The sequence below is a fragment of the Stenella coeruleoalba genome, assembly GCF_951394435.1.
Source record: "Stenella coeruleoalba genome assembly, chromosome: 20".
NCBI lineage: Eukaryota > Metazoa > Chordata > Mammalia > Artiodactyla > Delphinidae > Stenella > Stenella coeruleoalba.
The window spans coordinates 45431809-45456748 of NC_137166.1; the positions used below are offsets into that span (position 1 = coordinate 45431809).

Below are 24940 nucleotides of genomic sequence, written 5' to 3' on the forward strand. Positions count from 1 at the left end.
GTTTTGCTTTTTGGAAATTTCTGGAATTAAAAAAAATTTGTTTTTGATCTGCAGTTGGTTGAATCTGCAAATGGAAAACCCACAGATATCGGTGGGGGGGGAGGCTGTACCTCATTTATTCAGGTCGTGTCCTTAAAACCATGCGTGGCAAGGACCATACATTTTTATTTTCTCCTCTAAACAATGTAAATAAGAGCAGGATTGTTGTGAGAACTAATGAGATGCAGTGAAAAGGTCGTAGCCCAGAGCCTGAAATGTGACAGGCACGCAAAAGACTGTAGATATTAGATACTATGCCTATTATTCCTGCCTCATAAGTTTTTTTTTTTTTTTTAAATAAACTTATTTATTTATTTATTTTTGGCTGTGTTGAGCCTTCGTTGCTGCATGCGGGCTTTCTCTAGTTGCAGTGAGCAGGGGCCACTCTTCGTTGTGGTGCACGGGCTTCTTATTGCGGTGGCTTCTCTTGTTGCAGAGCACAGGCTCTAGGCACGTGAGCTTAAGTAGTTGTGGAACGCGGGCCCAGTTACTCCTCACCATGTGGGATCTTCCCGGACCAGGGCTCGAACCCGTGTCCCCTGCGTTGGCAGGCAGATTCTCAACCACTGCGCCACCAGGGAAGCCCATAAGTTTTTATAATAATGATGATGATGACGAAGACCATGATGATGCTAGCAACACTTACTTAACATTTTCTATGTGTAGGTAGTTTTTTAAATTATTATTAATTAATTAATTTATTTTGGGCTGCGTTGGGCCTTTGTTGCTCCACGCAGGCTTTCTCTAGTTGCGGTGAGCGGGGTCTACTCTTCGTTGCGGTGCACGGGCTTCTCATTGCGGTGGCTTCTCTTGTTGCGGAGCACGGGTTCTAGAGCGCAGGCTCAGTTGTTATGGCTCTCGGGCTTAGTTGCTCCGTGGCATGTGGAATCTTCCTGGACCAGGGATCGAACCCGTGTCCCGTGCATTGGCAGGCGGATTCTTAACCACTGCGCCACCAGGGAAGTCCTGTATAGGTAGTTTTTAAATACAATTTTTAAAGGTTACTTTTCAGTTATTACAAAATATTGGCTATATTCCCCGTGTTGTACAGCATGTCCTTGAGCCTATCTTACTCCCAGTAGTTTGTACCTCCCACTCCCCCTCCCCTTTATGGCTCCTTCCCCACCCCCCCACCCCCACTGGTAACTACTAATTTGTTCTCTATTTCTGTGAATCTGCTTCTTTTCTGTTATATTCTCTAGTTTGTTGTATTTTTTAGATTCCACATGTAAGTGATATCATACAGTATTTGTCTTTCTCTGTCTGACTTATTTCACTCAGCATAATGCCCTGCAAGTCCATCCATGTTGCTGCAAAGGGCAAAATTTCATTCTTTTTTTATGAGTAGTATTCCATTGTATATATGTACCACATCTTCTTTATACATTCATCTGCTGATGGATATTTAGGATACTTCCATCTCTTGGCAATTGTAAATAATGCTGCTATGAATATTGGGTGCATGTATCTATTTGAATTAGTGTTTTTTTTTTTTTTTTTTTTTTTTCGGATACATACCCAGGAGTGGAATTGCTGGGTCATATGGTAGTTCTATTTTTAGTTTTTTTGAGAAACTTCCATACTGTTTTCCACAGTGGCTGCATCTGTATTGGTACAGTTTTAAGTGCTGCAAATAATCTAATTTAATCCTTGCAGCAGCCCTGTGAGGTAGGTACTATTAATATCCTCCTTACCAGTTGAGGAAACTGAGGCACAGAGAGGCGAAGTGACTTGTTCAAGGTCACACAAAGGAGTGGCAAGACAGGGATTTGGATCCAGTCTGTCTCAGAGTCCATATTTTTAATCACTGTGTATGGTGCTTTTTAAAGCCAGGAGACCTAGTGCGCATCCCCTCTCTGCTGTATGACATCAAGCAGGGGCTTCCTCATTCAGAGCCTCAGTTTGCTGTCTGTGAAATAGGAGAATGATGGCACCTTCCTTATCGCGAAGGGGGAGAGAGGGTAGATGCCTTAAAGACACCCCCCTAAGCCCGCCCACCCCAAGCGCACCTTTGGCCAAGGTTTGGGGTTTGTGGGCGGGGCTCCGTCAAAGGGGCGTGGCCTTGGCCGTCCTGCTCCAATGGGGACCCGGGGGCGGGGACCTCCTCCCAGCTCTGTCCAGCACACGAGTCCTCCACGCAGTTCCATCTACGCCGCGGGTGCCTCTGTCGTCCCCAGAGGTCTCCGACCCCAACTCGCCCCCAGCCCACCCGTCCAGCCTTCGGCCCCCTCCTCTTAGCCACCGACCTCAGCCCCAGCACCTCTGGCCTCGACATCATGGGTGACGGAGGAGAGGGCGAGGATGAGGTCCAGTTTCTGCGGACGGTGCGTATCTCTGTGTTGGAGTCTCTGGGACTATCTCTCTGGTCTGAGTGTCTCTCTGTCTCCGATGTCTTTGTCCTGATTGCTGGTGGTCTCTGAGACTCTGGGGTCTCTCCTCTGTCCCTTTGGGTGACTGTCACTCCGTCTTTCTCCGTTTCTGTCTCTCTTAGTGTCCCCCATCTTTCTCGTCAGAGAATTAGCAGAATCTGGGACTACAGAATGGGGAGGAGGATCCTCCCTCCTCCACCCTCTCTTCTGACGCTAGCGATTTGTCCCAGAGAAGGGGGCCGCTGAGAGAGCACCCCCTCCCACCACTCTGGAAGCAGGCACTTGGGGAAGGTGGTTCTAATTCCTGAGCTTAATTTAGCTGTCCCCTCCCCCACCCCCCACTTAGCCCTAATTCTCTTTTTGCTCCAGACTCTGACCTATTTAAATTCTTGGGAAGAGGGCTGTGGTGGGCTGAAGGACACAACTCCTTTGAACTCCCAGCCCTTGAGGGTCTCCTGAGGGTCCCCCTGTTTCTGGGTCTTCTTTCTTTCCCCACTTGATTTTGGAGAGGAGGGTCAGATATGGCTGCTATCTATCTCTATCTGTCTCTCCCTATCTGTCTCTTTGGGTTGTCTGTGTCTCTGTCTCTTTCCATCTCTGTCTCCCTGTCTCTGTCTCTGGCTTTGCTCTTCGGCTTCAGGCCCTCTGTGTTTCTCACTGTGTCTTCAACTCTGTCTCTCTCTGCATCTCTGACCCTCGGCAGGCGGGGGGGGGGGGGGCAGGGATGGGAATTGGAACAACAGGTGTCCCTCCCAGAATAGTCCACTTTTCTGGGGCCTGGGCAGGGGACAGGGAGAGGATGGGGGGAGGGGCTGCCCATCTCGAAGTCCTTCCCACTTTTCCCTCCCAGTGGTTCTACCGGGTGTGGGGCTGTGAATATGGGAGGGGATATTCTCTCTTTTGGGCCAGGTCCGCTGATCCTGCACTAGCCCCTCCCCACCCCCTCCAGGCCCTGGGAAATGCTGACACAGCATTCCGGCCCCAGAATAGGACCCTGGTGAGCCGGCTCTGGTTTCCTGGGAGGGAGGAATGGACAGCTGGGGCTGGTAGTGAAGGATAGGGACAGCTGGACATTCGGCCATGGGAGGAGGCCTAGCTTCACCCTAGACTCTTGCACTGGCTCCAGTCCCTTAGCAGACACCATGGGTTGGGCTCTTCCCTCCTCCCAAGCCCTAATAAGACCGTGGCCATGGCCTTGAGCCCCTGAGCAGCCACTCTACGTCAGACCCCATGCCCAGGGCCTCAGCCTCCTGAGGCATCTAATTATATCCTTGCTGCCCTATCTTCTGAGGTAGGGCCCTATCTTTATCTCCCTGGGAGTTTTGAGGGAAACCGAGGCCTGAGTGGGAGTCACTGACCAAGGTTAAGGCCAGGAAGCGTCATCTCTGGATGCCCCTGGGGGCCAGCCCTCCTGCTTTCATAAGAGGAAAACTGGGCTCAGACTTGCCTGGCTAGCCAGTGTTGGATTCTAGAGGCCTGGCCTTGACATCTCTTGGCCCCAGACTGGGTCCATTTTCCTGAACTTTACTGAGGTTATGTGGTGGTTTTCTCAAACTTTTTGGATCTCATCCCACTGGTAAGAAATATATTTTATATTGCAACCCAGTACATGCATATATTCACATACGTTATAAAAAGTCAACTTTACTAGCAGAGCTATAATTGACATGCAATAATTTGTACCCCTTTTAGGCATTACAGTTGACAAGCTGCACACACCCATGTAACTACTATCATAATCAATAGACCATTTCCCAGAAAGTTCCCTTTGGCTCTTTGCAGGAATCACCCTGCCCTTCTGCTTTATGTCACCATAGATCCCATAAGTCACTAACTAGTGTTTCATATAAAATATATGCTCATTTGTCCTGCTTCTTTTGCACACTGTAACATTTTTGACATTAATCCATGTAATGTGTATCAAGAATTCATTTCTTTTTGTTGCTAAGTAGTATTCCATTGTGTGAATACGCTACACTTTGTTTATCAGTTCACCTGCTGATGGACATTTGGGTTGCCTCCAATTCATGCTATTATGCTCAAATTAGGTGCATTCACACAGTTTTTTCTTTTTTTTTTTTTTGGCGGTACGCGGGTCTCTCACTGTTGTGGCCTCTCCCGTTGCGGAACAACAGGCTCCGGACGCGCAGGCTCAGTGGCCATGGCTCACGGGCCCAGCCGCTCCGCGGCATGTGGGATCTTCCCGGACCGGGGCACGAACCCGTGTCCCCTGCATCGGCAGGCGGACTCTCAACCACTGTGCCACCAGGGAAGCCCCGCACACAACTATTTTTAACTGAAACAAGTTTCATGAAATGCAGGTAGCCCTTAGAACACAGGGGGCATGCTGCTATTTTCTGTTCTTGCTCTACATTTATTTCACTTTTTAAGCATGATGGGCATGGTCCCCAAGTTCATTTCATTTCCTTTTGATGGGTGGCAACATCCAGCCCTGCCCAGGCTGGGGTTCCTCAAAGCATGGCCCATGTCAAAACCTCCTGGGGGCTGGTTAATGGTCCAGATTCCCTGCTGACCCCAGATCTACTGAATCAGGCTCTTGGTGTTGAGGGGGAGACTGGGGCAGCAAGGAAGTTGCATTTTTAACCAGGCTACCCCCCTTCATTCTGATGCAGGAGAAAGTTAGAGAATCATTGGTGTAGGGATTAGGCTCCCTGTCCCTGGTTTATATGTTGGTTTTGCCATTTGCCTGCTTCCTAACTTTGGGCAAGTGATTTTTAGTTTTCTCTCTGAGCCTCAGTTTCCCAATCTGGAAAATGGGGACAAAAATATGTACCATAAGGATTCAATGGGTCCATGCAAATATCTCTCTGGGCTCGTCTCCTCCCACTTTCTCCCTTGCTCCTGATGGCAGCAGCGCCAGGCTGTCTCCCTTGCTTTTTCTGAATACCCACGGCCCCAGGCCTTTGCACAGGCAGACTCCTCTTCCGGGAACTTTCTTCCTCCAGAGATGATCGGGCCTGATTCCTTCTTGTTATTCAGACAAGGCTCAGCTCAAATGTCACCTCCTTGGAGAGGCTGTCACTTCACCCCCCTCACTGATGTCATCTCTACCCCAAACTCTTACATCACCCTGGGTTATTTTTTCCATAACACTTATCACTGAAATTAACATTATAAATTGATTCACCTGTTCATTGCATTTCCCCCCACAAGGATGTCAGCTCCACAAGGACAGGGAATTCGTCTGCTTTATTCGCTGCTCTATATCCAGTGCCTAGATCAGTGCCTGGCACATAGCAGATGCTTAATCAGTGTCTATTAGATGAATGTAAAGCCGTGAGCATGAGGTGTAGCAGAGAGTATGTACTTAATAAATGCAAGCTGTGTGATCCCTGTGAATACACGGCATATGCCAAGATGTCGGGGATGGGGGTAATAGGACAGAGCAGTCCTGGGGCCTCTCGGCCGACAGGATGAATCTCTCTCCCTCCTCCCAGGCTGACAGAAAGAATGAGGGCTGCCTGTGTGGGGTGAAGCCCAGGATTTGCTGGAAGGGCTGGAGTCTGTGTGACTTCAGGCACAACGCCTAGCCTCCTTGAACCTGTTTCCTTTGCTGTAAAATGGAATAATCACTGTCTTAACTGTGGTTAATCACTGCGGTCTCCATCTGTTCTTTTTCCCCATCAATTTTGATTGAAACCTCTATCGGTAAAAATGTGGCGCAAACCCCCACATACATTTATATTAGTTATGAATGTAATATGGGCTATTCTACTAACGTATCAAGAGGTGGTCTAACTTTCTAAAAGTGGCATATTGGGACTTCCCTGGTGGTCCAGTGTTTAAGACTCCACACTTCCACTGCAGGGGGTGTGGGCTCGATCCCTGGTCGGGAAACTAAGACCCTGCAAGGGAAACTAAGATCCCACAAGCTGCGCCGGCTGTGTGACCTCAGGCAAATCACTTCACCTCTCTAGGCCTCTGTTTCCACAGGTTCACATACTAGGACTTACCTCAGAAGGGTGTTTATTTTACTTAAAATTTTAATTTATACTCTCGAGATTATTTCAAACTTAGAGAAAAGTTGCAAGGTTATCTCAGAGAACTCCCATGTGGCCTTCAGTCATTTCCCCCAAAGGTTAGGATGTAGCGTGTCTGCTTTATCATTCCCTCCATCTCTCCCTCCCTCTCTCTCCCTATTTTTTTTCCTAAGCTGTTTGAGAGTTAGCTGTGGACATGATACCCTTAACCCCTAAATCCTTCAGTGTCTGTTTCCTAAAAAAACAAGGGATGTGTCTCAGAAAACCACAGCACAGTTCTCAAAATCGGGAGATTTCGTACGGCTATGATACCATCATCTAATTCACAGTCTGTTTCACCTTTCACCACTTGTCTCTATACCGTCTTTTATGGCATTTCCCCTCCATCCAGGATCCAGTCCAGACGCTGGCACTGCATTCAGGAGTCATTAGACAGCACTCCTTAAATGAGAGCTACTATTAAAATAACACACAAAAGAATAATTAGATAAGGCTGAACTTAAAAGCCATTTAACTTGAGGCACTCGTATCTTCCACCCTCCAGTGACTCACCTTGTGGACCCCCACCTGGGAGTCCTCTGGAGTCAGTTGGACTGGGGTTCAGATCCCAGCTGCTTCTCTTATCAGCCGTGTGGCCTTGGACAAGCCATGTCCCCTCATGGAGCCTCAGTTTCCCCATTTTAACGTGGGGATGCCACTGGCTTGGATCTCATGGGGATGTTAGAAGCATGTACAGTGCTCAACACGGGCCCCTACTTGACAAATGGCAAGGGTGGCTATTATTAGTCACATCTTTTTCACGAGGAGAAAGGGCCAGGTGGGTGGCCCATGGTACAGTGTCTGCGGGATGCGGGTGGGATGCGGGCGCCCACCCTGACCCTCTGCCCGTCCCCAGGACGACGAGATGGTCCTGCAGTGCAGCGCCATGGTGCTCAAGGAGCAGCTCAAGCTCTGCCTGGCCGCCGAGGGCTTCGGCAACCGCCTCTGCTTCCTGGAGCCCACCAGCAATGCCCAGGTCTGTGCAGGACGGAAGGAAGAGGGGGCCTGAGGGGCAGAGAGCCTGGGGCCCAAAGAAGAGGGGTCTGGGAGTCTGGAGAGGGGATGCTGACAGGAAGGGGAATAGGGAGGGGGGCTAAGAGGGAAAGGGGGCTGGAGGTCTGAGGAGGGGAGCTGGGGTCCTGGCGGAAGAAGGAGGGGGTCTAAGGAGATAGAAGGTCTTGAGTTCAAAGAAGAGGGGATCTGAAGGGGGTGCTGATAGGAGAGAAAATGGGAGGGGGCTTACGGGGGAAAGGGACAGAGGTCTGAGGTGGGTGGAGGTCTGAGGAGGGAGGGGCAGGGGGTCTTAGGGGGCAGGTGTCTGAGGGGGCAGAGGGTCTTCAATCCAAAGCAGAACAGCCTGGAGGGTCAGGGGGTGCCCGCAGGGGGCTGACTGGGGAGGGGGTTGGAGGCTGAGAGGTGGGGGGATCCTGGGGTCTGAGGCTGAGGTGAACTCAGGCTCTGAGGGAGGAGGTGACCTGGGGGGATGGGGCGGGGGCTGGGAGAGGGAGGAGACCTGGAGTTTGACGGGGGAGGAGGCCAGGGGCCTGAGGTGGGCAGAGAGTCTTGGGTCCAAGGGGGAGGGTGTCTAAGTGCTTGAGGTGCCTGGGTGGGAGCCTGAGGCGGGAGGTGTGAGGTGGGGCCTTGCTCCTGGGACTTTGAAGCAGTGTTCACAGGTGTCTGAGGGAGAGGGCAGGAGCTGGGACTGTCTGCTCGTTACAGCGGGAGCTGGGGCTTCCTTTGGGGTTGGAGAGATTTGCGTTTTCTGCCGGGAGGGCAAGGAGGGGGCCCCTGGGGGAGGGCAAGGAGGGGGCTCCCGGAGTCGGATGGGTGGAATGCGTCTGACAGGGGCTGAGGCTTCCTATGGGATTAGGTGTGCTGTGGAAACTTCTGTGAGGTTCGGGTGGGGTACAGGGGTGTGAGGGAGGAGGCAGAGCAGAGGTGTCTTCTGGGATGTTGGTGCGAATTCAGGGTGTTTGAAGCGGGAGGCAGAGGGCAGGGCTTCTTGGAGGGCTGGGTCGGGTCTGGGTCTCTAAGGGGTGTAGGTATTTAGACTAGGGGCAGGGCGTGCACCAGCACTCTGGAGCCTTCAGGTCCCCCGTTCACATCTCCCCACCCCCCAGAATGTGCCCCCCGACCTGGCCATCTGTTGCTTCGTCCTGGAGCAGTCCCTGTCCGTCCGAGCCCTGCAGGAGATGCTGGCCAACACCGTGGAGGCCGGCGTGGAGGTGAGGCTCCCACCCAGGTGGGACGGGTGGCAGGGACGGGTGGGAGGACCTGGGGGTCATTTACCGTCTGTTCTTCTTCCTCTCTCTGCCCTGCCCCCCACAGGCCCTCAATTTGGATAAGTGGGTAGGTCTGGCCTTGGGTGTCATCTGTCCTTGCCACCTCTCCTGACCCCAGGTGGGCCTCTTGGGTCCACACCCTGCACACAGGGGCTGGGGGTTCTTCCCCACCCCGGTTGTCAGGGTCTGTGGAACCCAGAACAGGCCAGGCAGGAAGGAAGGAAGGGGGTGGGGGCTTTTGAGCCCCTGTTCTCCCACCTGCTCCTTTCTCTTCTTTTCCATCCTTTCCTCCGACCCTCCTAGCTCTTCTCCGCATGGGACCTCTCCCCTCATCACCTCCCTCCATCCCAAGTGTGAGTCCCCTCTGGACCCACATGGTGGGTCCACCATGTGATCACGTGGCCCCATCACATGGCCCCCTCAGCGCATGGGCATGTGAGAGCTGGGATGGGGGGCATGATGCCATCGAGTGCTGGGTGTGCCCACCCACTCCCAAGAGGCGCAGAGTCTTCCTGGGCCCGGGGGGGTGGCAGCACAGGGCAGGTCCCTGTGGGCGATGCTCCAATGTTTAACAGCTGGTAGGACAGTACCGGTGCACAGCTGTGTTATGACAGGTGAGAGCAGAGGGAGCTAAAGTCTGTGGAACACGAGATACGGGGGCTTCCCCGAGTGACCCCAGGTATCTGAACCTCTGGAAGAGGGGTTCAGCCCCCTGAGTGACTCTGGGGCCTGGTTAACAGGTTGAAGGACAGAGTGGGCTTGGGGGAATAGAAAACACCCCACCCACAGGCTTCTCAGAGACACAGACCTTGCTTCCCCTGGAAGCAGGGAACCTGAGGCAGAGACTCTGTTGTGGGTCTGAGCTGAGGCTTCTTCGCACCCAGGCCCGAGCATGGTGTCTTCTGGGAAGTGTATTCCCACCTGAGATAGGCCAGATGTTTCAGGGGGGTCTATTCTCACTCTGTGTCCTCCCCTGCCCCCTGCAGTCGTCCCAGGGTGGGGGACACAGGACACTCCTGTATGGCCATGCCATCCTGCTCCGGCACTCGCACAGCGGCATGGTAAGTGCGTCCGGGAGGGGCCGGGGCGGCGGCAGGGGCCAGGGAGTGCAACGCCCGCCGGGTGGCTGACTCCCCTCTACAACCCTAGTACCTGAGCTGCCTCACCACCTCCCGCTCCATGACTGACAAGCTGGCCTTCGACGTGGGACTGCAGGAGGACGCAACAGGTGCAGGGGCTGGAGGGAGGGGCTACGATGGGGATGCCGCAGGCAGGGAGTTGGGATTCAGAAGGTCTGCAGAACCCCGGGAGCGGGCATGGGGATGTTCCAGGGGCAAAGATGGGGGCCTTTGGGGCTGAGAGTCTGGGGGTGTGGATGAATACATTCTGAACAGAGAGACTCAGGCAAGCAGGCAGAGAGTCTGAGGACAGGAATGGGGGACTGTGAGGCAGAGAGTTGGGGGCACTAAGAGGAGAGCTTGGGACGGAGGGCTTGGGAGGCTCCGTGGCTGGGAATGCCTTGGGGAAGAGCGTTCTGGGCAGCCCTCACCCCACCCCCACCCATAGGAGAGGCCTGTTGGTGGACGACACACCCGGCCTCCAAGCAGAGGTCGGAAGGAGAGAAGGTCCGAGTTGGGGATGACCTCATCCTCGTCAGCGTCTCCTCTGAGCGCTACCTGGTGAGTAGCACCTCCCTCACCACAGCTCCTACTGCTCCTGGGGCTGGGGGCACACGGGATCCACCCCATCTCCTCCTCATTGGTTTGCCTGGTCTCTGGCCCCAACGTCCTGACTCCCAATTTCCAGTTTCCATCCAATTTCTGGTTTCTGACGCCCCATTTCCTGACTTGATCTCGGTTTCCGCCTGTGGCGGAGTACAGGCTCCGGACGCGCAGGCTCAGCGGCCATGGCTCACGGGCCCAGCCGCTCCGCGGCATGTGGGATCTTCCCGGACCGGGGCACGAACCCGTGTCCCCTGCATCGGCAGGTGGACTCTCAACCACTGCGCCACCAGGGAAGCCCGATCTCTGTTTCTTGATCTGTGACCTGTAATTTTTGGTCTCCTGTCTTCTGGTTTCCTGGCTTCCACCCTTGGTTTCTGACTCACTCTGGAACTATTGCTCACCCCCCATTATCTCTGACCACCACATCCTGGTTGCCCACAGCACCTGTCGACGGCCAGTGGGGAGCTCCAGGTTGACGCCTCCTTCATGCAGACACTGTGGAACATGAACCCCATCTGCTCTGGCTGCGAAGAGGGTGAGGACCCCAGACCTCTGACCCCTAACCTAAGACCCCCAAAACAGACCTTCAACATTGCCCCTCAGACCCCAAACCAAGATCTCCAAATTATGACCCTTATACTTAGATCTCCAACTGACCACCAATCTGGAACCCTAGAGCTCAGACCTCGAAACCTAAAACTCAGTATCAGACTCCTAATTCAGACCCCAAAGCTCGCAAGCCAAATTCAGGTCCTGGAGGTCAGAGCCCTAAACTCAGACCCAAAGCTTAGATCATCGAATGTGTAGCTTATCCCTCAGACCCCAAGCCTCAGATGACAAGCACATGGGACCTCAGCCCCCCAAATTCAAACTCAGATCCCAAACTAAGAGCCCTACTTCAGACCCCGAACCTCAGCCAATCGACTTCACACCTCCAACTCTAACCTCAAATCTCCAAAATCATCTCCCAGTTTGCAGACCCCCATGCTGAGTCCCTAAAGCATGAACCCAAAACTTTGAACCCAATTCTCACACCTCAAACCTCAGAGCCCTAAGCCGGACCCAAGCTGAGATGCACGCCACAAATCTCGAAACTCAGGCCTTAATCTCAGACCCCGAAACTCAGACCCGCCAACTTCTAACTACGACAAAGCTCACATCTCCCCAGACTCAGACCCCAGAGCTAAGCCTTCCAAACCTCAGATACCAGCCTCAGATACCAGCCTCAGACCTCCAAAATAACACTCAAAATTCAGACCCTGACTTCAGACTCCACCGTCATACCTCTAAACCCAGACCCCCATCTCAAGCCCTGGAACTCAAACCTCAGAATCAGGGAACATTAGACCCAAATCTCTAATGACATTCTCTGAAGCCAACCTCGAAAATCCAAACTGAGACCTTTAAACCCCAGACCCACAAACCTCCCAGCCTCAGCCCTGCACACCCAGACCCCCAACACTAGATCCCCAACCGCAGACCCCAAATCTCATGCCCCTACTTCAGGCCCAAATCTCAGACTACAGCTTTGTACCTTGAAACTCAGATCTCCATCTGCAGACCCCCAAACCCAGCCCCCAGCTTCCCACAGGGCAGAAGCAGGGCCTGCAAACTCCACTATGGCTCCCAGGCCTTTCCGGGGCTCCAGCTTCCCAATGACCACTTTCCTTTGCTCCTGTCCAGGCTATGTGACCGGGGGCCACGTCCTCCGCCTCTTTCATGGACACATGGATGAATGTCTGACCATTTCCCCTGCTGACAGTGATGACCAGCGCAGGTCTGGGCTTGGGGACAAGAGGGTCTGGCGTCTTCGGGCCAGAAGGGGGATGGCAAAGGTTGGCTAGGGGGGCCTGGAACCCTAGGATTAGGGATCAGATTCTGGGGGGCTGGAGCCTGAACTCTTGACCTCACTCTCTTCCATGTACCCAGACTTGTCTACTATGAGGGGGGATCTGTGTGCACCCACGCCCGCTCCCTCTGGAGACTGGAGCCACTGAGAATCAGGTAGGGGTCGGGGGCAGAGGAGGCAGGCTGGGGGAGGGGCTAGGGGTTCCTGGGGGCCCTGGGAGGAGAAGAGTGTCTTGAAGGAAGAACTGAGGAAGAGACTGGAGGGTTTTGAGGGAAAATCTGGAGAACCTAAGAGAGCAATAAAGGTCCCCAGGGTCCTAGAATCCTGGAGGAAAAAGAGGTCTTGGGGGTAGTGGAGGTTCCTGAGGGAGAGATCAGGGTCTCGAGTGAAATTGTGGGGAAAGGAGGGGAGAAAATGACAGATCTGGGAAAACTGGAGACACTGAAATCATCTGGGCAGCCCTGAGGAAGTGGTGAGGGCCTGAGAGAAGATTGGGGCTCTTAAAGGAAGGCTGGGGGTCCTAAGAAGGATCTGAGGGCTCCAAGGAAGATTTGGGCACCCTGGAACAGGGCTGAGTGCTTGAGGAGGTTTCAACCAAGACTGTGGTGTCCATGGGAGAACTGGGGGGCCTCTGACCTCTCCCTCGTCCTCACCCTCTGCAGCTGGAGTGGGAGCCACCTGCGCTGGGGCCAGCCACTCCGCATCCGGCATGTCACCACCGGGCGGTACTTGGCACTCATTGAGGACCAGGGCCTGGTGGTGGTTGACGCCAGCAAGGCCCACACCAAGGCCACTTCCTTCTGCTTCCGAATCTCCAAGGTCGGTGGGGTCAGGATACCCTCCCTCAGCTGGAGCCCCAAATCCCGCCCCAGCCCCCCACCACTCTGCAGTCTCTTGTGAGGGGGAATCCCCCATTAAATGCACAAGCAGAGGAGGCTGACCTCTGTCCCCTGCCCCTGTAGGAGAAGCTGGATACGGCCCCCAAGCGGGATGTGGAGGGCATGGGCCCCCCTGAAATCAAATATGGGGAGTCCCTGTGCTTTGTGCAGCACGTGGCCTCAGGCCTGTGGCTCACCTATGCTGCCCCGGACCCCAAGGCCCTGCGGCTCGGCGTGCTCAAGAAGAAGGTGGGCACCTGGCAGAGGGAAGGGGTGGGGTACAGGCTGGGGCAGGAAGGGCACTGGGGGTGATGATGCTTGAGCCTTTAGGAGTTTGAGGTTGGGATTGAGAGAAAGACAAAGACTGAGAGAGAAACTGAGATTGAGAGAGGAAAAAAGAAAGAATACATATATGAAGAGAAAGAGAGAAGTATAGACAGACATGGGGACAGACAAATAGAGAAAGACAGACAGAGAGACAGAAATAAGAAAGACAGAGGTGGAGAGAAAAAGATGAATAATAACAGAATAACAGAATAATAACAGAATAACATTCAGCCAATTATCGAGTACCCCAGGTGTTGGGGATGTATGTGTGGACAAATAGCTGAGCTATACAGACCTGTTCCCTGCCTTCCCTGTGCTCAGACACTGTGGCTAAACCCTCTCTAATGAAGTACACAGTTTCACAACCCAACAGTGGGAAAGCTACTTTTGACAGAGGGAACACCAGGCGCAAAGGCCCTGAAGTTGGGATGAGGTTGGTCTGTTGCAATCACTGAAACAGGAGATCTAGTTCGGCTGGAGGAGAGTGAGCGAGGGGTGAGTCGTGGGAGATGAGGACAGAGAGGGGACGGGAAGAGATCAGGTAGAGCCTTGTGGGCCACCGGGGAGGGTCCTGGCTTTTACTCTGGGTGAGATGGAGCCGCAAGATAGCCTTGAGCAGGCCAGGGCACGGGGGGCGGTGCCCTGATTCAGGGTCACAGGGTTCTTGAGCTGCTTATGGGAACAGACTACGGGGGTGGGCAGAGCTGGAGAAGGAAGACCAGGGCAGGTCCGCACTGGTACAGGTGGAGGATGACAGTGGACAGCACCAGGGTGGGGACTGTGGAGTGAGGAAAGGGGGCAGAGTCTGGTTGTATTCTGAGGGCAGAGCCGACAGGATTTTCTGACAGGTTGGATATCAGGGTGAGAGGGAGAGGGACTGAGGATGAGACCATGATTTTTGTCCTTTTTTGCCCTGAGCAGCTGGAAGGAGGGAAGTGCCGTTAACTGAGTCAGGGACAGCCAAGTATCAGCTCAGGAGGATGGGCCCCAATGCCTAGAACAGAGCCACTCAATAGACTTGCTGAGTGAATCAGTGAGAAGACTAGGGCGGCACCTGTTTGTGAAAACTGAGGCTGAAGTTGGATACAACAGCAGAGGATGTAGAGATGGGCCTGGGCCAGAGAGGGCAATGTGGGAGTCGTCAGCAGGTGGACGGTATTTACAGCTGCTGGACTGGATGGGGTCCTGGGGAGGTCAGCTCAGGGGAAGGCCGGCAGCCATGATGGTCTCACCTCCCAGAAAGGTGTTCAGGCATTCTGTCTGGGACATGTTAAATTTGGGGTGCCATTAGAGCTTTCTGGTGGGGGGATGTTAAGTCAGTAGTACATACAAATGGAGAGGGGTCTGGCCTGGAGAAAGACAAGATAGAGACAGAGAGGGAGAGAGAGGGAGAATCAAAGAGGGACAGAGAAAGAGAGAAAGAAAGACAGAGAATAGATAGCTAGTGGGAAGCAGCCGCATAGCACAGGGAGATCAGCTCGGTGGTTTGTGACCACTTAGAGGGGTGGGATAGGGAGGGTGGGAGGGAGGGAGACGCAAGAGGGAAGAGATATGGGAACATATGTTTATGTATAACTGATTCACTTTGTTATAAAGCAGAAACTAACACACCATTGTGAAGCAATTATACTCCACTAAAGATGTTAAAAAAAAAAAGGAAAGACAGAGGTAGAGAGAGAGATGGACATAGTGACAGAGAGGGAGAGACAGAGCATGGGATAGGCATGAGAGAGACAGAGAGACAGAGACAAAGACAGACAGACAGAAACAAAGAGGACAGAGACAGAGAGTGAGAGGAGAGACCTAGAGGGGGGAAAAAGAGAGAGGGGTTGAGAATGAAAGACACGGGGACAGATGAAGAGGGACTGGGGGCGGAGCTGGCAGAGAGATTCCGTAGAAGATGCGGGCAATTTGGGGGCTAGAGTCTGGGTGGAGGTCTGGGGAGCATGGCCCTGGCTGGCTGAGCCCCTCCTGACGTCTCTCTCCCACCACTGTCAGGCTATTCTGCACCAGGAAGGCCACATGGACGACGCACTGTCATTGACCCGCTGTCAGCAGGAGGAGTCCCAGGCCGCCCGCATGATCTACAGCACTGGCGGCCTCTACAACCATTTCATCAAGTGAGCCACCTGGCCCGCTCTGCCCTGGGGGCCAGGCCACACCTTGACCCCACGCTCCTGGTGTTCATGCGCCAGACCATTTAATCTCTACCTCTGACATTCACACCTCTCACATACACAGACTCCTGACCTCTACATACTTGACCCCTAATCTGACCTCGACAGCTATGACTTTGACTTCACACCCCTGACACCCTCGACCCTGGACCTCCCTAGCCCTGACCTCTGCTTTCATGACCTGTCCCTACACAGGCGGGGGTCCCAGGCCCAGCTCTGCCCTTGGCCACTGGGTCACCTCGGGCCAATCAATGCCCTTCTCTCTCTGCGTCTCACTCTCTCTCTCTCTGTTAAATAGGTGTGTCTGTGGGAGTCTGGCAGGGACCGGGGGTGGGTGGGGGCGGGACCCTCACAGTGTTCACGGACCCTCACTGATACGTGCGCGGTCTCCGCAGGGGCCTGGACAGCTTCAGCGGAAAGCCGAGGGGCTCGGGGTCTCCGGCTGGCACAGCACTGCCTCTCGAGGGCGTCATCCTGAGCCTGCAGGACCTCATCGGCTACTTCGAGCCACCCTCCGAGGAGCTGCAGCACGAGGAGAAGCAGGGCAAGCTGCGCAGCCTGCGCAACCGCCAGAGCCTCTTCCAGGAGGAGGTGAGGGCGCGGCCCGGGGGGGCGGGGTCTGTGGGCGCGGGGTCGGAGCCTTCAGAGGGGCGGAGCCTGCCGGACCCGGGGAAGCAGTGGTCTGAGAGGGGGCGGGGCAGGTGGAGGGGCAGGAGGAAGTTCCTGGACTGGGTGAACAGGGCGGGGAGGCGGGTCGTAGGGGACACGCGAAGGGGCGGAGCCTTGAAGCGGGTCCGGAGTGGGTTGGTGGGCGAGGCTTTGGTGAGGGGCGGGGCCTGTGAGAGCAAAGTGGAACCGGAGCCTGAAGGCGGGGCAGGACTTGTTCCCTCTCCTGGGAGGACGGGGCGGGGTGAAGGTAAGCTCTGGGCCAAGGCAGGTCAGTGCAGGAAAGGCCTGAGTAGAAGCCCGAGGCTGAGCTACTAGACTCAGGAGGCGGTGACTGTAGGGGTAGGGCCTGCGGAGTGGGAGGATAGAACTAGAGTGGGGCATGGTGGGGGAGGGCCAGAGAGGTGGGCTTTTGGGTGGGAGGATAGTGTAGGGCGCGACCTCAGCTTGGGTCAGAGGCTGGGGGTCTGTGTGTTATGAGAGGAGACGTGGTGGGCTCCGCTCAGCACGGAGTCTGAGTGCGAGGGGCCGAGAGGGGTGGAAAACTGGGGCTGTACAAAGGTCCGGGGTCTGCTGTCTCCTCAGGGTGATTGGGGAGCATGTTCATTTAAAGTCTTCCAAGTTGGCCCTGCTCCTCTCCAGGGGCTCCCATTGTGATGGGGGTGGCAGACCTAGAAATGATGGTAGTAACAACAACAAAACTTACTAATGGAGTGGGATTAGTATATGCAAAGTGTTTAGAACAGTAGCAGCACAGAGTAGATGCTATATAAGTGTCAGTGGTTATTGTTACTTTGAATTTAGCCCTTACTGTGTGTTATGGGTGTTACATACCTGACATCCTCCCCATAACCCCATGGGGGGTTGTAATTCCCATATTACAGATGGGTCACTGAGGTGCAGAGAGATTAGATAACAGCCATTGCTGAACAAATATACCAGGGGGGATATAGCTGTCAAGAAAACAGACAAAAATCCCTGTCCTTGTGGAGTTGACGTGAGGCGGGAGGATAAATGAGCAATAAAATAGGATGATTATGTGGCATATTAGATGATGATAAGGAGAAAAACAAAGCAGGGCAGGGACTTCCCTGGTGGTCCAGTAGTTAAGAATCCACCTTCCAAAGCAGGGGACGCGGGTTCGATCCCTGGTGGGGGAACTGAGATCCCACATGCTGCGGGGCAACTAAGCCTGTGCGTTCTAGAGCCCACGTGCCGTAACTACTGAGCCTGTGCGCTCTGGAGCCCGCGTGCCACAACTAGAGAGAAGCCCACGTGCCACAACGAAAGATCCTGCATGCTGCAACAAAGATCCTGCAGCTAGGTCCCGCAACTAAGACCCTACGCAGCCAAATAAATAAATATTTTTTTTTAAAAAAAAAGGGCGGCGGTAGGGAGTGCTGGGGTTGTTGCAGTTTAAAATACAGTAGTCAGGGAGGGTCACGTGAATGAAGAGAGGCAGCCATGTGTACACCTGAGGGAGGGACAGAGAGGAGACAGAGCAAGTACACGGACCATGAAGTGGGAGTGTGCCTGGCAGCTTCCAGAATAGTGAGGAGGCCGGGATGACTGGGACTGGGTGAGCTAGGGGAGGAGTGGGAGGAGATGAGCACAGAGAGGTGACAAAGGCCAGACCAGGGTGAGGACTTGCGGTTTGGGAGCCACAGAAGGGTTAGGTCTTTGAAAGTCACAACGAGTTAGGGGCAGAGCCACTGTGTGTGACTCCAACTGGCTGTGCTCTCTACCACGATGCACTGCATCTCTGACTATGGGCCCAGGATATAGATACAACAATTATCATAGCAGCCCAGTTGTCTACCACCACTGGAATGAATCCACAAATGTGGCATATCCGTATGATGGCTATGGACACTACTCAGCAATGAAAATGAGCAAAGGACAACCCCATGAAACAATGCCCTAACCTTAAAGCGTAATATTGAGAGAATTCCCTGGTGGTCAAGTGGTTGGGACTCAGCGCTTTCGCTGCCAAGGTCTCGGTTCGATCCCTAGTCGGGGAACTGAGATCCTGCAAGCCGCTCAGTGCGGCCAACTAAGTAAATAGAAAAAAAAAATTTTTTTTAAAGTAATGTTGAGCAAAAGAATCCATGTGCAAAAGAATACTTACTGTACACCTCAAGTTCAAAAACAGGCAAAATTTTACTAGACTGTTTATGAATGCATGCATAGGTAGTAAAAATGGAAAAACAAGGAAAGGATTTCCATAAAAGTCAGGATAACGGTTATCCCTAGCAGAGAGGGTTGTGTAACAGGAGGGGCATCGAGGTGACTTCTGGGAGGCTAGCAATGCTCTCTTTCTTGACCTGGGTCATGGTTACACAAGTGTTCTTTCATATTTATTTGTTAAGCCATATACATTTGATCTTTATTATTTCCAGATTCTGTATTTGCAAATATGCCTACTTGCTAAAATTTATTTGTAACCTCCAAATCGATGCTTGCAGAATATTTGTAGTCATTTGTGGACATGTGCAGAGAGGCAAAAAATTTAAGTCATTTGATGTTGTGTTTCCAGTTGAGGTTGAACAAGGCGACAATTTGCCTTGTTATTTCAACTCTCACCTGTAAGCAAGTGTCCTTTTTGTGGTGTATTTAGGGCCACGCTTTTAACATTTTTGTGCTTTTTGTTAATTTCACTGATTAAAATGGCCCCTAAGCACAGTGGCGAAGCGCTGTCTACTGTTCCTAAGTGCAAGAAGGCTGTGATGTGCCTTACTGAGAAAATATGTGTTAAAGAAAAGCTTCACTGAAGTGTGAGTTACAGTGCTGTTGGTTGTGAGTTTAATGTTAATGAATCAACAACATCTATTAAATTAGTGTCTTTAAACAGAAACGCACATAAAACCAGAGTGTGTATTGATTGATTGATGAAAATGTTGTGCTCAGAGACTCAGAGAAAGCCCCTGTGTTTCCCCTGGGAGCCTTGGTTCTCAGGATTCACTCAGTGCTCACGGCGACTTTACAGAACCTAACTACTACGAAAACCAAGAATAGACTGTATATATTTTATTGTTTTTTGTTTTTTGTTTTGCGGTACACACGCCTCTCACTGCTGTGGCCTCTCCTGTTGCGGAGCACAGGCTCCAGACGCGCAGGCTCAGCGGCCGTGGCTCACAGGCCCAGCTGCTCCGCAACATGTGGGATCTTCCCGGACCGGGGCACGAACCCGTGTCCCCTCCATCGGCAGGCAGACTCAACTACTGCGCCACCAGGGAAGCCCTAGACCGTATATGTTTTATGTGCTTTTCTGTATGTCTGTTACAATTCAAAATAAAAGAAGACAAAAGGTTAAAATGTTTTTTAAAAAAAGAAAGAGACAGAAGGCAAAAATCTCTCTGGTGGTTGGTGTGGAAAGTGAGCTGGGCCAATGGGACCAGCAGTAGAGTCCTTGGAGGTGGAAAGGAAGGAAAGAAAATACTGGAAGGAGAAACACAGATTCAGTCCGGATGTTAATAGGGATGTATTATGTTGGGGACAGAGGCAGAGTGCGACAAGGCCAGGTCTGGAGAGCCGAGGAGGAAAGAAGGGAGTTGGGAGTGCGGGTGCACACAGATGGCTCTGGTTTCGATCTGGGGACACCCAGTCACTAGGTGTTGAAGGAATATGAATTAGCAAGTCCAAGAAAGGCAAGGAAGGGAGGGCCTGGGATTCCTGTGATGAAACCCCCTCTTTTCTCTACCCTAGGGGATGCTCTCCCTGGTCCTGAACTGCATCGACCGCCTAAATGTTTACACCACTGCTGCCCACTTTGCCGAATTTGCCGGGGAGGAGGCAGCCGAGTCCTGGAAAGAGATTGTGAACCTGCTCTATGAAATCCTGGGTGAGGAGCCTCGGACTGGACTCCCCCTAGAGCACCCCAGGTTCCCAGTCCTACTGGGTCTGACCCCTCTCTCCACCCTCAGCCTCTCTGATCCGTGGCAATCGTGCCAACTGTGCCCTCTTCTCCAACAACCTGGATTGGCTGGTCAGCAAGCTGGATCGGCTGGAGGCCTCCTCAGGTAGGAGAACCCGGGCGGAGGGGATGGGGACTTGCGGGGACGGGAGGGCTGCAGCCACTTCACCTCTCTCTGATCCCTGTGCAGGGATCCTGGAGGTGCTGTACTGTGTCCTGATTGAGAGTCCCGAGGTCCTGAACATCATCCAGGAGAACCACATCAAGTCCATCATCTCCCTCCTGGACAAGCATGGGAGGAACCACAAGGTTGGCCTCTCACCCCTGACCTCTTATCCCCTGAATGCTGAACCCTGACCTTTCCCCATGGCCCTCGAATTGCCCCCATTTCCCCATCTTATCTCTTACCTGGACTCCTCTACCACAAGCTTCCATCTCAACACAAAGGTCTCAAACTCATGGTTCTTAAATGGGTTCTGGGCCACAGATGTGCTTCGTTATCTCGTTGAAGTATTTTTTCAATTTCTAATTTTGTAGCCTTTAGGGGGGCTGCATAGACACTCTCCAGTTTGCCCCAAGTGCTGCTGGTTCCCACTGAATTGTTTCTAACCACTTCACATATTTACATTATCTACCTGGCCCCTGAAGACACAAGTTTGCAACCTCCACTGATCTAAACCTCATCTTTATCCCTGTGCTGTCTCCCTGACCGACCCTTTCACTCTTCCTACTGGCTTCTGACCTTTTACCCCAGTCTTTTTTTTTTTTTTTGGCCAAGCCATGTGGCTTGCGGGATCTTAGTTCCCCAACCAACGATCGAACCCAGGGAAGCTCAGAGTCCTAACCACTGGACCGCCAGGGAATTCCTCAGTCTCTCTTTTCTTACATTGCTGATGTCTTATCCCAGCTCATACGGCCCCCGCCTCTTGCCTGATGTTTCTCTTTGACTCCGATCTCTCTCTGTGACCCCTGACCTCCCACTTTCACCACCTCTTCTCAGTCAAAAGCTCTATCTCCCATCCTGGCATATCATCCTTCTGGTTTCCCACTCTGGGTCTTCCATGGACAACCCCCACCCCACCCCACCCCCCGCCCAGGTGCCCTCACACCCTGACCTCTGACCTTGACCTCCAGGTGCTGGACGTGCTGTGTTCCCTGTGTGTGTGCAATGGCGTGGCCGTGCGCTCCAACCAAGATCTCATTACTGAGAACTTGCTCCCTGGCCGCGAGCTTCTGCTGCAGACAAACCTCATCAACTTTGTCACCAGGTCTGGCCCCTAACCCCTGACCCCAGAACTCAGAACCTCGCAATCCCCTCCCTGACTCAGACTCCACACCCAGGTGGATGGGCCTTCCTCCATCTCCCACCCCGGTCCCCACAGCTGTCCCCAGCTCATCCCTGGCTTCTCATTCCTCTTGTCCTCTCTCCCTGCTCCATTTCTGCCTCTGTCTCTTCCTCCCTCTTTCTTTCTGTGTTTGCTCTTTTTGTCTTCATCTGTCTGTCTCTATTTCTCCTCCATCTCTTTTTCCTGGTCTCTCTCCCATCTCTCTCTTCTCTGTCCTTTGATGCCTCTCTGTCCGTCTCTGTCTCTGCTTTCTCTCTCTGTTTCTGTGTCTCTGCTTTTCTGTTTTTCTTGTGTATGTATATCTTTGTCTTTCTCCCTTCCTCTCCCACCCCCCCACTAGCCTGGATCTCCTCTCCATCTCTCCTTCATCCTCCTCTCCTGTCCTGTCTCTCCTACAGCATCCGCCCCAACATTTTTGTGGGCCGAGCAGAGGGCTCCACGCAGTACCTCAAATGGTACTTTGAGGTGATGGTGGACGAGGTGGCTCCATTCCTGACAGCTCAGGCCACCCACCTGCGGGTGGGCTGGGCCCTCACTGAGGGCTACAGCCCGTACCCTGGGGGCGGCGAGGGCTGGGGCGGCAACGGGGTCGGCGATGACCTCTATTCCTACGGCTTTGATGGGCTACATCTCTGGACAGGTACCTGGACCCTTCTAGGGGACCCTCAACCCTGACCATTGACCCAGGGTTTCTAGGCTCTCACCACATGCCTTGGGATCCTGACCCCCAAACAGGCTAACTTTGACCCCTTACTCCTCATTTCCCAAGACCCTAACCCTAGAGCTTTCAGAATCTGGGCTCGAACCTGTTTCTTCATAGCCTCCGGAGCTCTGACCCCAGAGGATGTCAGATCTCTGACCCTAGAGAGCCCAGAGAACTGCCCCGATTATTATGATCTCTGATCTTTGACTTACGCCCCCAAAGGTTACAGAATCCTAACTCCAAGATGACTTTAATCTTTGACCCCCACACCTCTCAGGAACCTAACCTCAGGGGAAACTTGACTTCTGCCTCTAATCTCTTGACCTTAGAGTTGCTAGGGTCCAGACCCTATAGGATCCTCTAATACCTGCCCTTATCTCTTGAGACCATTGGTTCCATTGGACCTCTGACTTCTCCCTGGTGATCCTGGTGCAGGACACGTGCCACGCCTGGTGACTTCCCCAGGGCAGCACCTCCTGGCCCCCGAGGACGTGGTCAGCTGCTGCCTGGACCTCAGCGTGCCGTCCATCTCCTTCCGCATCAATGGCTGTCCTGTGCAGGGTGTCTTCGAGGCCTTCAACCTTGATGGGCTCTTCTTCCCCGTTGTCAGCTTCTCAGCTGGTGTCAAGTAAGGACTTGCCCCAGCCCCCTGGCCAGTCCCCAGACCTGGGACTGTCCTGAGACAGCTTCTGCAAGCACGCCATGGCCTTCTATGGGGCCAGGACCCAGCAGCCTTCTCTCAGGACTGATGGGCCAGACCCCTACACGAAGGTCCCAGTGACCTCTACATGATCCCAGACACTCTCAGTGTCCTCCCAATGACCCAGACCCTCCCAATGATGTCAGCTTCTCCCCAAGTGTCCCCCAAATTTCACAATGACCTTCTAATGATTAATAAGTTTCTTCCAGTGACCTCCCAGATGACCTCTGACTCTCCCAATGATTCTGTGCCATTCCAGTGACCTCCAGATGATTCCAGAATCTGACAGTGATCTTCCAATGACCACAAAGCCTCCCAATGACTCCATGCTCTTGACTTCCCAGTGACCCCAGCATCTCCCAACGATATTCTAATAGCTCCATAATTTCCCAGTGACCTCTCAACGACCACAGTTACTTCAGAGACCTCTCAGTAGCCCAGTCTTTTCCCAGTGACCCCAACCTCTGTGAATGACTTACTCACCATTTCAGTGGCGATTATGATTTGCTCAAGGTTACACCAGACTCTCAGTGACTTCCAAGTGACCTTCTTCTTGGTCTCCCCCAAACCTTCTGGTATCTCTAGATGTTCTGTTGATCCAGGACCTCCTCCAAAGGACTTTCCCATGACCTTGGATTAACTCCCCAGTGACCTGACCCCCACTTTCCTTTTTTGGTTTTCCAAAGATTCCTATTGACCTCCAGCATTTTCTTTGACCTTAGAGTTTCCTGACTCCTAAATGACCTCCATGACCCTATGACTGTCCAGTGACCTCAGGTCTCCCCAGAACCTTCCACTGATCCCAAGATTGCTCCCTTCCCCCCACTGAGTACAGACTCTCCTCTGTACACCGCCCTCACTAGTGACTCCCACTCTCCCACCTAGGGTGCGGTTCCTCCTTGGTGGCCGCCATGGCGAATTCAAGTTCCTCCCTCCGCCTGGCTATGCCCCTTGTCATGAGGCTGTGCTCCCGCGAGAGCGACTCCATCTGGAGCCCATCAAGGAGTATCGGCGGGAAGGGCCCCGGGGGCCCCACCTGGTGGGCCCCAGCCGCTGCCTCTCACACACCGACTTTGTACCCTGCCCTGTGGACACTGTCCAGGTACTGCCTGCTCTACAAGGGTTTCTTGGAGAGGCAGACTCCCTTAGGAGCCAGGGAGATGGGGAGCTGAGCTGGAAGCTGGGGACCCTGTTGTTTAACAGGTGGGGAATCTGAGGCAGAGAGGAGGCAAAGGATTCTCTCAAGGCAGAATCTCGGTTTCAGGGAGTCCTCAGTATAGTCCCCTAAAAAAAAAGGACTGTTATTTATTTATTTAATTTTTAAAAAGTATTTATTTGCTGCTCCGAGTGCCTGTGGGATCTTAGCTCCCTGACCAGGGATTGAACCTGGGCCCTCAGCGGTGAAAGCACGGAGTCCTAGTCACTGGACCGCCAGGGAATTCCCTAAAAAGGACTATTATTGCCCCCAATATACAGCTGAGGAAAGTGAGGCCCAGAGAGGTTAAGCAGCCTGTGCACGTCACACAGCATTTGAGCCCAGGAAGTCTGATCCCAAAGCCTGTGATCTTATCCACCACAATTTGTTGGGCATCTTTTCTATTCCACACCTCTCTCACTCCGCCTATCCCAATCTGAGCTCCCCACCTTTCCTCCAGGCCTGTCCCTATAGGAGGGAATATAAGTCCTGTTTAAGAGGCTGATCACAAGGGTTTGACTTGCAGCACGTCACCGTGGGCATGCGGCTTCACTTCTCTGTGCCTCAGTTCCCTCACCTGTGAGGAAAACGGGGGAACGAGAGAACCTCCCTCTAGCATTGTTGTGAAGGTTAGATGAATTAATATATGTGAAGTGCTTAGCATGGTCCTGAGGAAATAGTAAGTACTCAGTAGAGTTACTGTCATTATTGGTAGTAGTAATGTTATTGCAG

The 24940-nt window shown here is 53.1% G+C and overlaps 1 protein-coding gene across 2 annotated transcripts in view; it reads left to right on the forward strand.

Annotated features, from left to right (window-relative positions):
* Positions 1-2315: 2315 nt before the first annotated feature.
* RYR1 (ryanodine receptor 1) overlaps positions 2316-24940 on the forward strand; it is a gene marked incomplete at its 5' end in the record, with an annotated part of 118295 nt that continues 95670 nt past the window's right edge. For both annotated transcript variants that reach the window (XM_079907734.1, XM_079907735.1), the window contains 20 exons: positions 2316-2363; positions 7305-7424; positions 8569-8673; positions 9717-9791; positions 9880-9958; positions 10297-10409; positions 10896-10989; positions 12138-12231; positions 12384-12458; positions 12966-13122; positions 13266-13430; positions 15507-15628; positions 16081-16276; positions 20057-20192; positions 20275-20370; positions 20455-20573; positions 21399-21532; positions 22009-22250; positions 22749-22941; positions 23899-24115. In XM_079907734.1, coding sequence (XP_079763860.1) covers positions 2316-2363; positions 7305-7424; positions 8569-8673; positions 9717-9791; positions 9880-9958; positions 10297-10409; positions 10896-10989; positions 12138-12231; positions 12384-12458; positions 12966-13122; positions 13266-13430; positions 15507-15628; positions 16081-16276; positions 20057-20192; positions 20275-20370; positions 20455-20573; positions 21399-21532; positions 22009-22250; positions 22749-22941; positions 23899-24115 — 2580 coding nt within the window. The remainder of the gene's footprint in view (positions 2364-7304; positions 7425-8568; positions 8674-9716; positions 9792-9879; positions 9959-10296; positions 10410-10895; positions 10990-12137; positions 12232-12383; positions 12459-12965; positions 13123-13265; positions 13431-15506; positions 15629-16080; positions 16277-20056; positions 20193-20274; positions 20371-20454; positions 20574-21398; positions 21533-22008; positions 22251-22748; positions 22942-23898; positions 24116-24940) is intronic.